Source organism: Alligator sinensis, unplaced genomic scaffold, assembly GCF_000455745.1.
Source record: "Alligator sinensis unplaced genomic scaffold, ASM45574v1 scaffold444_1, whole genome shotgun sequence".
Lineage (NCBI taxonomy): Eukaryota > Metazoa > Chordata > Crocodylia > Alligatoridae > Alligator > Alligator sinensis.
Window position 1 is genome coordinate 806,605 of NW_005841886.1, and position 12,436 is coordinate 819,040.

General features: G+C 48.5%; 1 protein-coding gene across 2 annotated transcripts in view; it reads left to right on the top strand.

Annotated features, from left to right (window-relative positions):
- The window catches only part of ITGB3 (integrin subunit beta 3), a 59,892-nt gene that overhangs the window by 33,137 nt on the left and 14,319 nt on the right, over positions 1-12,436 (top strand). For both annotated transcript variants that reach the window (XM_006017823.3, XM_025196863.1), the window contains 7 exons: positions 4,006-4,258; positions 6,680-6,842; positions 7,183-7,344; positions 7,930-8,025; positions 9,014-9,103; positions 9,879-10,013; positions 10,443-10,872. In XM_006017823.3, the coding sequence (XP_006017885.1) occupies positions 4,006-4,258; positions 6,680-6,842; positions 7,183-7,344; positions 7,930-8,025; positions 9,014-9,103; positions 9,879-10,013; positions 10,443-10,872 (1,329 nt within the window). The remainder of the gene's footprint in view (positions 1-4,005; positions 4,259-6,679; positions 6,843-7,182; positions 7,345-7,929; positions 8,026-9,013; positions 9,104-9,878; positions 10,014-10,442; positions 10,873-12,436) is intronic.

A 12,436-nucleotide genomic window follows, 5' to 3' on the forward strand; every position in this document is an offset into this window, starting at 1 on the left:
CTGGACCTTTTCAGCCTCCGCAAGAGAAGGTTGAGAGGCGACCTTGTGGCTGCCTATAAGTTCATCACGGGGGCACAGAAGGGAATTGGTGAGGTTTTATTCACCAAGGTGCCCCCGGGGGTTACAAGAAATAATGGCCACGAGCTAGCAAAGAGCAGATTTAGATTGGACTTTAGGAATAACTTCCTCACAGTTGTGGCCAAGGTCTGGAACGGCCTCCCAAGGGAGGTGGTGCTCTCCCCTACCCTGGGGGGTCTTCAAGAGGAGGTTAGATAAGCATCTAGCTGGGGTCATCTAGACCCAGCCCTCTTTCCTGCCTATGCAGGGGGTCGGACTCGATGATCTATTGAGGTCCCTTCCGACCCTAACATCTATGAATCTATGAAACTGGCAGCTCCACCCTGGCTGATGAACCAGCTGGCCACTGTTAGAGCCTTCTGATTGACTGCTGGGGACAGCAGCCTCCCTCTCTAGTTCCACATGCAGCAGTACACTGCAGGCTGGTCAGCATTTTTGAAGGTCTGTTGTGGTTATCCTCTTTGGGCCCTGTGCTCTTGTGTCTCTGGCTTCTGACCCTGCTCGGTTCTGTTTCTGGATGCTGGTGAGAAATTCCCCGTAGCTTTGATAACTCAGTTTCTGACTCCAGAACCCTGATTTGGCCTGTGACTTGAATCATGTTCCTGGAATTACCTCTTGAATTTGTCAATTTGGTCTCTGACTCTACAACCCTGGCTTGGCCTGTAACATAGACTCTGCTCCTGGAATTCCCCTTTGGTTTCGGTGCTTTTGGATTCTGCCTCTGGCTCCTGTCCTCCAGCAGTGGCCTAGCCAATAGGCAAGACTGCCTGTAACCCGGTCCTTACAGTCAGTTCATTAAGCAATGTGATTAACAACTCTTGGGTGTGACTCCATTGTTCTATCATCCCTGGGATTTCTGAGTGACTATCTCATGTGAGGAGCCTTTTGTTCACAGTTTCCACCAGTGCCAGAGAGCACTTGTTGCATCTTTCCCCCCTGAAATTATTCAACAGTCAGTGATTCCTATATGGAGCACTCAACAGAGCAATGGATTCTGTCAACCCCTGAAGTCTTAAGATTGGCACCTATCCCCTTCCCTCACTGAAAACCAGAGTCTGGATGCCCATGGCTAATAAAGGCAAAACATTTCACCCATATCTTTGGAACTGACCTCAGAATGGTTCACGCCCAAAGACATGAGACAGTAGAGATCAGTTTGAAATCAATGTGAAAGTAAAGTGCCCCAAGTCTTGGCAGAGCTGTTAGCATTTATATGGAGTTCTTCATCCACAGGGTCTGAGAAAATTAGCACAAGTATTCAAATATAATTTGTTCCCATGGTGCTGACAAAGAGCCCAAGGTGATATGGCTTACTCAGTATTGGTCATTGATTGATAGAAATGGGATTAAAATCCAAGCCTTGTTGCTCCAGGTCTGGTACCATCTCTGCCCAAATATGTTTCATTCCCAGAGCAGGTATTTTATGGGCTCCTTGAAGCAAGAAACTCAATACTGAAGTATAAAACAAGGAGTTTCATTAGCCATGCCCTGCATCCTGCAACAGGAGTAATCAGCTTCCCAAGGCTTTAGCCCATTATGCAGAACTTGGCTAGTTTCCATGCAGCATGTCAGTATAGCACCTGGCACATTTTGGTTCTCCACCATTAACAGTTCTTGCTAGAGCTGGGCACAAGCTGCTTACAGATGTTAAATAAAAAGCAGCACTTTAAACTCTGCACGCTCCTGCACTGAGCCCACCACATGCCCAGAAAAGGCACCGTGTTAATTGGACCTGGCTCACCTAACATCTGTATAGACCGGACACTTTAGCAGGGCTTTTTTTTGGTGCTTTATTTTTGGCTGATTGACTTGGCTTTAGATAAAAGCACCAAAAAGCCCCACTGAAGCATTCAATCTATACAGACTCTGTGGAGCCAGGTCAAACTAACACACTGCTTCTTTTGGTTTTCTTGAACATCTGTAAGCAGCCAAAATGGTTTTCCTCATTTGGGAAATTCAGAAATTTTGCGTGTTTTTCCCCATTCTGAATCAGCCTGAAAAAACAATCTTGAAAATCTGCAAATTGAAAAAAAAAATTAGTTTAGGTTGATCAAAAATATTTTTTCTCAGTTTGGATATATTTGTTTCTCTCCAGACTTGTTTTAAATGCTTTTACTATATATGAACTGACATATATAAATGAAAAGCTGTTTCAGACTAAAAACAAATTTGTTTTAATTTATAAATGTCAAAATAGGTCTGCTCCAAACCTTTCTCTTATCCCCAAAACAGGAAATTTAACAAACTTTTCACCAGAAATGTTTCTGACAAACTAGTATTTTTCAGTGAAAGATGTTTCATCAAATAATTCCCAACCATCACTAGCTCTTTGGTGGCTGGAACAGGGACATTTTACCATTATAGTCAGTGTGATCTAGAAGTGTGATAAATGCTTAATGTGGAACAGTCCCCTATCAGTCACTCTAACTTGGGGATATCAAACGTATAGCCTGTGGGTTAGATCCAGGCCACAGAGCCAGGTCATCCAGCCTACAGGCTTGATGAGGGTGGGGAACTTCCTGTGGCTTTCATAGCAACAGCCAAGAGCCTGGGATGTAGGACCTCTTCCTGCTGGGGCCCAGACAGGAACAGGGCATGGGATGGGGGAATCTGTGGGCCTGATCTGGCTCATGGGGCTGGCTCCACACCATTCATCCAGCCCATGGACTGGTCTGCATCACTCATCTGGCCTGTGGGGCCAGACAACTTTGACACCTCTACTGTAACTAATGCTGTCCCTGACAAACGCATACAGCATTTTATGTCACCTTATACCAGCCAGCACATAAGAAAAATGCCTGGGATTCCAGGTGTCACCCTCTGTTCAATCTGTATTGTCCGTTGCTACCAGGCTGTACAGGCTATGTGGATTTTGTAGGCCTGAAAGAGCATCTTTTGTGCTGTGGGCACGTGATTTTCATCTCATGTTCACTTCTTTGTCATGACCCACAGCTATCAAATCAAGAATGACCTGTGCCTACCTAGGAATACCGATGCATTTATACATGTAGGAGCCTCAAAGCACTGAAGTTCATAAGGGATATGCCCTAACATAAATACTACTTGGTGCAGGATTTGCACTTTTTGGTGTTTTACTTAGGAGCTAAGTACAGACAGTCAAAAAACCTGAGGCTGAATCGATTCAGGTTAGTCTAAGCTGCAAAGATTAAACTGAGAATCAGCTGAACAGACATTCACTTTTGATTCAGGAAATGCAGTCACATACCTGCAGTGTCTCAGGCCAGAAACTGGGGAGTGCTTGAGCATGGTTCTCTGGCATGTAGCCAGCATGGGCTGTGTGTTTGCTTCTTCTTCCTGTGACCTACCTACCCCCACCAAGCTCCAGTTGCCCACTGAGTGTGGCTACCTGCTCTTAAGCAACATCTTTTTCAGTGCCCAGCAGGCTGCTCAAAAAGACAGACATCTTTCTATCTAGTTCTGGACTTCTAATGCCCTATTCCTAGTTTTCTGGGCCCTATTTCCTGACTTCATCATGGTTCCAGACTCCTGTCCTCTGACAACCAGCTCCTGGTTGTCCTAGGTAATTACCCATGTCCTCATCATGTGCAGTTATTGCTGCCTGTTACAGACCTCTTGGCTAGTGGCACTGGTCTGGATCTTTGTCCCCTGTTCCTAACATACACACCCCTATTGGCCTGTGGCTGTACCCAGAGTGACTACCTATGTGCCAGTCCCTTACAGACCTCAGCTTCTTGACTTGCCTGTTCCTGATCCCCTGACTCCAGATTAGTCTGGATCCTTGCTTCTCCAACCTTGCCTGTTCCTGATCACCTAGGCTGTGACCTGAACACCTACATCCCAGATGTGCCCCTGACACAGTGTTTCATCTCATAACCCTCTCCTTCCCCATGACACTCCCATGAATCTATAGGAAGTTTCTCACTTTGCTGTCATGTTCCATTTCAGATGACTCCCAAATCTTCTCTGTCCAAGTGCGCCAAGTGGAGGACTACCCAGTGGACATCTACTACCTGATGGATCTGTCTAACTCCATGAGGGATGATCTCAGTAACATCCAAAACCTGGGCACCAACCTAGCTAAGGAGATGAGCAAGCTCACCAGCAACCTGCGGATTGGCTTTGGGGCCTTTGTGGACAAGCCCATATCACCATACATGTACATTTCGCCACAGGAAGCCATTGACAATCCTTGCTATGAGTAAGTCCTACTAAGAGCCTAAAATTAATGAGAGTTTCTCCATCTGTTTCAAAGGGATCGGTGAGGCCATAGATATGGAAAGATAATTAACACTATGACATAGGAATGTCAATGGGAGACCTAGCACCTGGCATGAATCAACAGAGCTTTGCCATTTCATGCCAGTCAAGAAACTGTCCTGATATATTCAACAGAGAAAGGGAGGGTTTTATCCCTGGGTTTGCTGCTGCTTAATAATGGAGCCTTGAGCAAGACACTTAGGGCTATACCCTGGCTCACCTTTACATACCTATGCTGGACTAACATAGTCACGTAATTGGCACATAGAACAGTTTGGGCTCTGTTTCCACTCCTGGTGATCATCTAGGTGTAGGCTACCTGCTAAGAGTAAGAGGGAGAATAAGGGTAGCCTGGGTAACTAGATTGCATCCTTCTGAGCATGCTCAGAAGCAAAGCACAGGATAAATGCAGCGATGGAGTGCAAATGCAATCCAAGCTGTGTGTAAGGGCTAAAAAGTGCAGTTGTGCAGTGACATAAGTGCAATCTGGACATGTGAAAATAAGGCAGGATGCTGCACCCTTGATGTTTCTGCACCTATCACCATTTGTAAAATAATGACATTAATAAAACAGTTGTTTCATTTTTTCACTAACATAAACAGTAAGCTCTGTTTCTCCCATTTTACAGAACAGTGTCCACAGAAGTGAAGTGGCTTTTTTATATTACTGCATCAAGCAGGAGTGTCAAACTTACCCAGGGCCCTATACCAGATCCAAACTGTGTGGCTTCTCACTGACCAGATCCAGACCATGAAGGGCCTTGTGGGCCAGTCCTAGATCCACTGGTGGTAGAGTGGGCAACAGTGGCAGCCTAGACATTAATGCAGCCATTGCTGGCCCCCCTGTCACCAACATGTGTCCCAAAGCCAGGTATTATTATCAATCAAGGAGCCTATTGAAACAAAGTTTGGAGTAACATTTCTTGATGGTGTTAAATTATTTCTCTTTGGCACAGCTGATTCTAACTTCTGCAGGAGGCCAGGCTATGAGCTAAGCCTTAGTGAGGGCACAGGAACAGATGCAAAGCAGTTTGACCTCTAAGTGAGAGTGCCTACCAGGTAGAACTCACATATGAATGAGGCATAACACAACAGAATGAAAGGGTGGGAAATCAAAATGAGGAAATGCAGTGCTTCTGCACATTGGGATATGATCAGACCTGGGAACTCACAGCCGTGCAAAAAGTAGAGAGATGGGGAAAGAGATTAGACACGTATGTTTATAAGTCTATCCAGAATAATTGCAATTAACACCAGCCCACATTTTGGAAGGGCTGCAAAACCTTGTATTTCAGCACCTAGACCAGTCTCTAACTGTCTGAGACATAGAAGAAACTGTCCAATGCCTGTTAGCTGCAGGGTTCCAAACTTATCATCATGTACAGCTAGCCACTGTATTGGTTTCTGTATTGTTCAATAGCCACTGCTCTTGATGATCCATAAGTCATGTATAATTCGGCACTTCTCAAGTTCCTTACAGGAAAAAAAACAAATGGTGAGTGGCTGCCTGCTTTGCTTTTATGACAGATTTAAAAACAAGCTGAAGTCTTCTCATTACAAAATCTTCAATGATATTTTAAATTATTGCTGCTAGTGGCTGCTTAGAGCATGAATGAGTGCACACATGTGTCTGTGCTTTTCTTTTCTTTGCAAGGATCCTCGTACTACTAAGTAGAGAGCTAATACTAAGCTCCTAGTTGTTGTGTGCCAGATTTTCCAAGAAGCTCAAGAACATTTTTCTCAAGCATTCCACACCCAGAAATGGTGCCAAACTTGTCCAAACACCTCATCTCCTATTTTTATTTTCCCCCTTATTCAGATCACCCCACACCCACCTACATGGTACCTGAGCACTACCGCAGGGTGCAAAAAGCAAGTGATTAGTGTCTATCATGAGTGGTTGTTTCTTTCTCCTTTCCTCTATCCAGAAGATGAGTCATGTAGGGATTCTTATTGTTAATTTAAATGAAATAAATAAATTGTGCCACTATTTTTTTTAGCAAAACCAGGGTGCGCCCAGACCCCCTGCTAAGAGCAGAAGGTGGTGAAGTGTATGTGGTTCCTAGATCTTCCAGGACTTTTCTCCGCACCTGGCAGCTGGCCCCACTGCTGAATCCTTCTGCCTCCCTGAGGTAGTCATGATCACCACAGCCCAGCCATTCTTAATATTGAACCAGGAACAGGTTCTGGCTAAATGGGCTGGTGGTCCCAGTGTGGACAAGGAGTCATGATATGGAGAAGGTTGAAATTTATTTTACTAATAAATATGCTGCCATGCCCCCTGAGGCTCAGGCTGCCCTGGCACGATGTTCTCTGCTGCTACAAAACTAAAACATTCTTCCATCTAACTCTGTCCCTACAGGATGCAGTATGACTGCCTTCCTATGTTTGGCTACAAGCATGTCCTGGCACTCACAAACCAAGTGAAACGCTTCAATGAGGAGGTGAAGAAGCAGAGTGTCTCACGAAACCGTGATGCACCGGAAGGGGGGTTCGATGCCATTATCCAAGCAATCGTCTGTGATGTAAGAGCCTTCATCAGGATAGAGGGGGGATGCTGGGAGGGGAGGTGGGGGGCATATTTGGCCCAGGTCTTCACAGACAGTATCTCTCCGTCTGATGAGCACAGCACCATGTGCAACTAGAGCAGAGGTGAAAGATGGAGAGATGTGAATGTTGAATTGGTGCACACCAGCCATCAACCAACCCCAGGCTTCTGTGGGAACCAGTGCCAGGTTCTTTATGGTAAGGTCTTTAAACCTTTGGAGAAGCTGATAACAGAGCGAAGGTGATAGTAGTAATAAACTGTCCCCTGGCAGCACCACATTGAGGGCACTGAAAACCCTCTCCTGTGTCTTCCCACAGGAGAAGATTGGTTGGAGGAATGATGCTTCCCACCTGCTGGTTTTCACAACAGATGCCAAGACCCACATTGCACTGGATGGGCGGCTGGCAGGCATCGTGCAACCTAACGATGGGCAGTGCCACATTAACCAAGATAACCTCTACTCAGCATCCACCACACTGGTAAACATGATGATCTACGTGCTGGGAGGGATGGAGGAATGGCCCTTCTGTAGACGCAGGAAACTTTTTTGGGGTCCCCAAGGTAATGTACAGATGTAGAAACAGCAGCTGGTAAGACCTGAGGAGCATTAGCAGTAGGTAAACCAAACCACACAATTCTGTACAGGTGTGACTTGTATAGGTGTGTGCACCCATGAATGGATGCACAGGCATGTGCGTGTGTGCAGGGATGTATATATAAGTCCGTGTGTACATGTGCAAGTAAAGCTTCACCCCATTGCGTTAACAATGCCAAATGCAGGGCTTTCACAGACATGTCAATGGGAGCTGGACTGAGAGACTGGGCCGTAAAATCCAGGTTTGCCAAGACAGGCAGTTAAGAGGGAGCACAGGTTGCTGCACGTGCACATAACTCCTGCTGGCACCCAAGCCTCCTACTAGCCAGCCTGTATTCATGGAAAGAGAACCTGGAGGGTGCTGGGGTGGGGAGAGGGTGGTATGGGAGGAGATTAGGGGGCTAGGTAGCGGGCATGCAGGCTTCCATGGAAGCCTGAGTTCCAAGTGCCCCCATTTCTGTCTCTGCAGGACTATCCCTCCCTGGGCCTGATGACTGAGAAGCTCTCACAGAAGAACATCAATTTGATCTTTGCCGTGACGGAGGCTGTGGTAGGCCTCTACCAGGTAACAGCCTCCAGCCAGTGTCGCACAGTGGGAAGGGCTGCAGAGGAAGCACAGCCTTTTGGAGAGGCCATTGAAGCCCATGGGAGCATTCTTCACTTCAGCTCTGCCTCTCCCCAGGCACACAAGTGCTCTGGGTGTGGGAAAGGCCATCACAGCCAGGGTTCAAGCTCAGTAATGGCTACAGCTGCAAACTTGCCCTGCCTAAATAGCCCTCACGAACAGTCCTAGCTGCAGAGGGAGGAGGAGCTCCAAAGTCTGCTAAACCCAAAGGACCTCCTATAACCCCTGCTGAGCCTCTGAGAGCACTCTGCTCTCCAACTGTAGCATTTCAGTGTTGCTGTCCCCATTTGGTGGCTGAGAGCTGAACAAGGGTCATGCAGCAGCAGGCAGGGAGCAGAGCCCAGCTCCCCTTGCTCCAGTATGTTCACCAGTGCAATCACATTGCTACCATTTGCAAGTACCCTGCAAGGAGGTTTTAAACTGGTGATTCTCTACATGGGTGCCACAGCTTCCTAGGGTGCCTCGACATCATTTTAGGGGTGCCACAGGGTGCCACACAACCTTAGAACTGTCTGGTATGTAAACATACTTCACAAGATAAACCCAGATATTTCAAAAAGGGATGCACAGTGTTAAAATCATTCTCCCTGTTGTGGTCTTTCTGCATTCTTTGCAAGGGAAGAATTGTTTTGTTTTCTCCCGTAGTCAAAAAATGAGCGAAAGCTAAGACTTGGCATTTTCTGAGGGGTGCCTTGAGTCTAAGGAGGGATGCCTTGAGCCTAAAGAGGTTGAGAGCCACTGCTTTAGGCAGATCTTCAAGGTGTTCAGCTGGGACGCAGCTTTGGGAGAGGTTGCTAATGCAGAGCTGATGCCCAGCCAGAATCCACATTCTCCATGGGTCGAGTAATTAAGGGCTCTGCCCCACAGGCCTCAGCTTTGTGCTCTCACCTTCCCCAGCAGACTAGGATGTTGTGTGTTTTCTTACCAGAACTATAGTGAGCTGATTCCAGGCACGACCGTGGGGACCCTGTCTGGAGACTCCAGCAACGTCTTGCAACTCATTGTGGAGTCCTATGGGGTGAGTGTGTAATGGTGCATTGGCATCAAGTCACTCTGCAGCTTCAGCAGCCAGAGCACTACAGTAACAGCCACTAGACTGTGTTAGGTTCACCTGAGGCACTTTGTGGGGCTGGTGCTTGTGGTTCCTAGGGAGTTTATACTTTCCTCAGAAGAAACATGTATCCCATGCAGAAGAGCAGATGGGGTTGGGGACTGCCATTCCTAATGACCCTAGCCATCACTGCCCAGGCATCAGTGAGCTCCAAAGTCATGTGCATGCTCTGTCTGCTTTAACCTTCTTGCAATGTGCTCCCTGAGCAATCCAGATAAACTTCCAGCCTCCCAGGACCCAGCTGGGAGCACCTGCCACCTCATGTGCATATAGAGAGGCACAGAGAAAGCAAAGCCATCCCATATGCCAGCAACCCTATCCTTAAACAGATGGCTGGCACCCTATCTGATCTGTCTGCAGCCCAGGAAAGGCTGCTGGGCAACTGATCCTTTTCCCAAACACACAACACAGGTCACCTCCAATAAGGGCACTCAGCTTGCCTCACTTGCTCACTGCAACTGATCCAGCACAGGTTGGGAGCAGCTGCAGAGTGTTGCCCAGTTTGGTTTACATACATCTTGCTGCACCTGCTCTGAGAGCATTGTATCCGAGTCTTGGGAAATGGAGGGCATGGTGCTGGGTGGCAGGGAGTGCAGGGATCCTGTTGCCAGCATGGTGGCATCTTGAAAGCCTTCCTGGAATTCAGTCTCCACCTTGCTCTTTCTTCCCTTTACTCTTCCAGAAAATCCGTTCCAAGATAGAGCTGGAAGTGCGGGACCTGCCTGAGGAGCTGTCCCTCTCCTTCAATGCCACCTGCTTGAACAACGAAGTAATCCCTGGGCTTAAGTCATGCGTTGGACTCAAGATAGGTGACACAGTAAGTCACACTGGGGGCAGCCCTGGGGAAGGGGAGTCCAGACACATGTTCTGCTGATCCCAGGCACCTGCTCTATACACATTCCCAAATCCCAGCCCCACCTGTACTGCCCAGTTGCTCTGAATCACAACTGGAACCAGCACTTGGAGGAGATGTTCATACTCTGGTGGGTTCCTGCCTTGGCCAAGAAGAGACAGGACTTGGCTAGAACAGATACAATGGAGGATTCTGTACTATGGCTGATGGATGCAGATAGACCCAGCAGTTCTCCATGCCCCCACAGCGAGCAGCTCCATCTCCCTGTGCTCAGTCTCCCTAAATCCTGGCAAGCGTGAACAGACCTGGCTGGCAGCAATGACCTTGGGCCAGGCCACCCAATGGGTGCTGTTCCACACCTTGACCTCTCCCCCTTTGGGCTTCCCTACCCAGGTGAGCTTCAGCATTGAGGCCAAAGTACGGGGCTGCCCACAACAGCGGCAGAAATCCTTCACCATCAAGCCGGTGGGCTTCAAGGACAGCCTGACCGTAGAGGTGGATTTTGTCTGTGACTGCGGCTGCCAAAAGAATGCTGAGCCCAACAGCTCCATCTGCAACCAGGGCAATGGCACCTTTGAGTGTGGTGTGTGCAGCTGCTACCAGGGCCGGCTGGGCTCCCACTGTGAGTGCTCTGAGGAGGAGTACAACCCCTCACAGCAGGACAACTGCAGCCCCCAGGAGGGGCAACCCCTCTGCAGCCAAAGGGGGGAGTGCATCTGTGGCCAATGCATCTGCCATGGCAGCGACTTTGGCAAGGTGACGGGCAAGTACTGCGAGTGTGACGATTTCTCCTGCATCCGCTTCAAGGGCGAGATGTGCTCAGGTGAGTGATGTTACTTCAGCACCTTCCCCCTGGCTCCTAGAAGCTCGGTAGGATTGGGCACATTTAGTACTCAGAGGGGAGACCTCCTACAGGGCCCAAAAAGGGTTGCTGGTTCTTTAGGTTCTCCACATTCATATTAGGAGCAAGCCTAGGGCAAGGCTGCAGGAGGTGTCACTTCCCCTTCTGAACAAGAAGTTTAATGCAAGATGCCTGGCAACCCTTATTAAAAAACAGTTAATGCTGGCGTGTGTAATAGCTCATATAATCCCATTCTGCATGCTACAGATTCTTTCTCCTTCTCAGCTGTACGCAGGATTCCTGTTGCTATATGGTGCTAAACAACTATCTGGTTCCACCCCAGAAGTGGCTGCATTTTAGCGGGCTACGCTGAGCAAATAGCATAAGAAAAGCCTGGATTGCATCTGGCACTGTCCGGCTGGCTGTGCCCAGTCATGTGCAAACCCTCTTTGAACTGTTTGAGTTAACGCTGCATCTATTTATTTCCCTCACTGCTCGTCACAAGAGCAGCCAAGGGAAGCCGTGCAGGGTTCATGGAGTGAACAGGGGATCCTGACTGGGAACAGCATGTCCTAACAGGACAACAGCAAGCTCCTGTCCAGCTCTCCTTCCCATTGGCTCCCTGGAAGCAGCACTGCATGTACACAGCTTGCTCCAGAAGGAGCCCCCACCTCTCCCCACTAGGGGAGACCAGTGGCTCGTTCGAACCCAAGCCCTCAGAGCAGGGGATCCGGGTGGCAGGAGAGAGGCAACTGGTCCTGTTCGACTGTCAGCGCTCTACCCTCACACTGATGGGTCTTGTGAAATGGCATGTGTATGAGCACCTGGGAAGCACCACCATCCCCCAGAAGAGACCTGAGCCCTCCTGCCCTATGCCATGCACTCAAGGACAGGCCATGGAGGGATCCTTGACTGACCCAAACTCTCAGCCTTTAGAAGTTTCCCCCCTCACTGCCTTGGGTGTTAGTGGGCTCCCCAGGCTTGGAGCTTGAAACACACTGGTGGTGGAGGAAAGGGCAGAGAGGGACCTGATTTCCTGCTGCACTAAGTTCCCCCTTACACCACTTCATTGTAGAAGCAACTATATACACAGGCAGCTTCCCTGGTTAGCACAGAGCTGGAAGAAGGCAACCCTGCTACCCTTGTCCAGCACAAGGGCCATGCTGAAGGTGGAAGGTATGAAGGGAGGGGTGGACTGCGGATAGGGAGGGCCCGTGGTGGCTGCTCTGGGGCTTTTCTCAGCTACTTAGATCCATGGGGTGTTTGGGAAGCAGAACATAAATTAAAGCAGGCCCAAGACTGTTCTAACAGAAACCAGGGGTTGCCAGCATGCCAAGAGATGAAAGGTGGCTTAAATTGCCTGGCTCTGGCAAATTGCGATAATACTTTCAAAGGGTGCTTTGTCAGTGAAATCTGGGGAAGGGGGTGGAGTGTATCACGGGGTTGGGATTTTAGAGGAGATTATATGTTTACTATATCCTCAGCCCAGGTCTTAAAGGGCCCAGGGGGCTCTCTATTGGAAAAGCAAATCATGCAGGAACTCTTT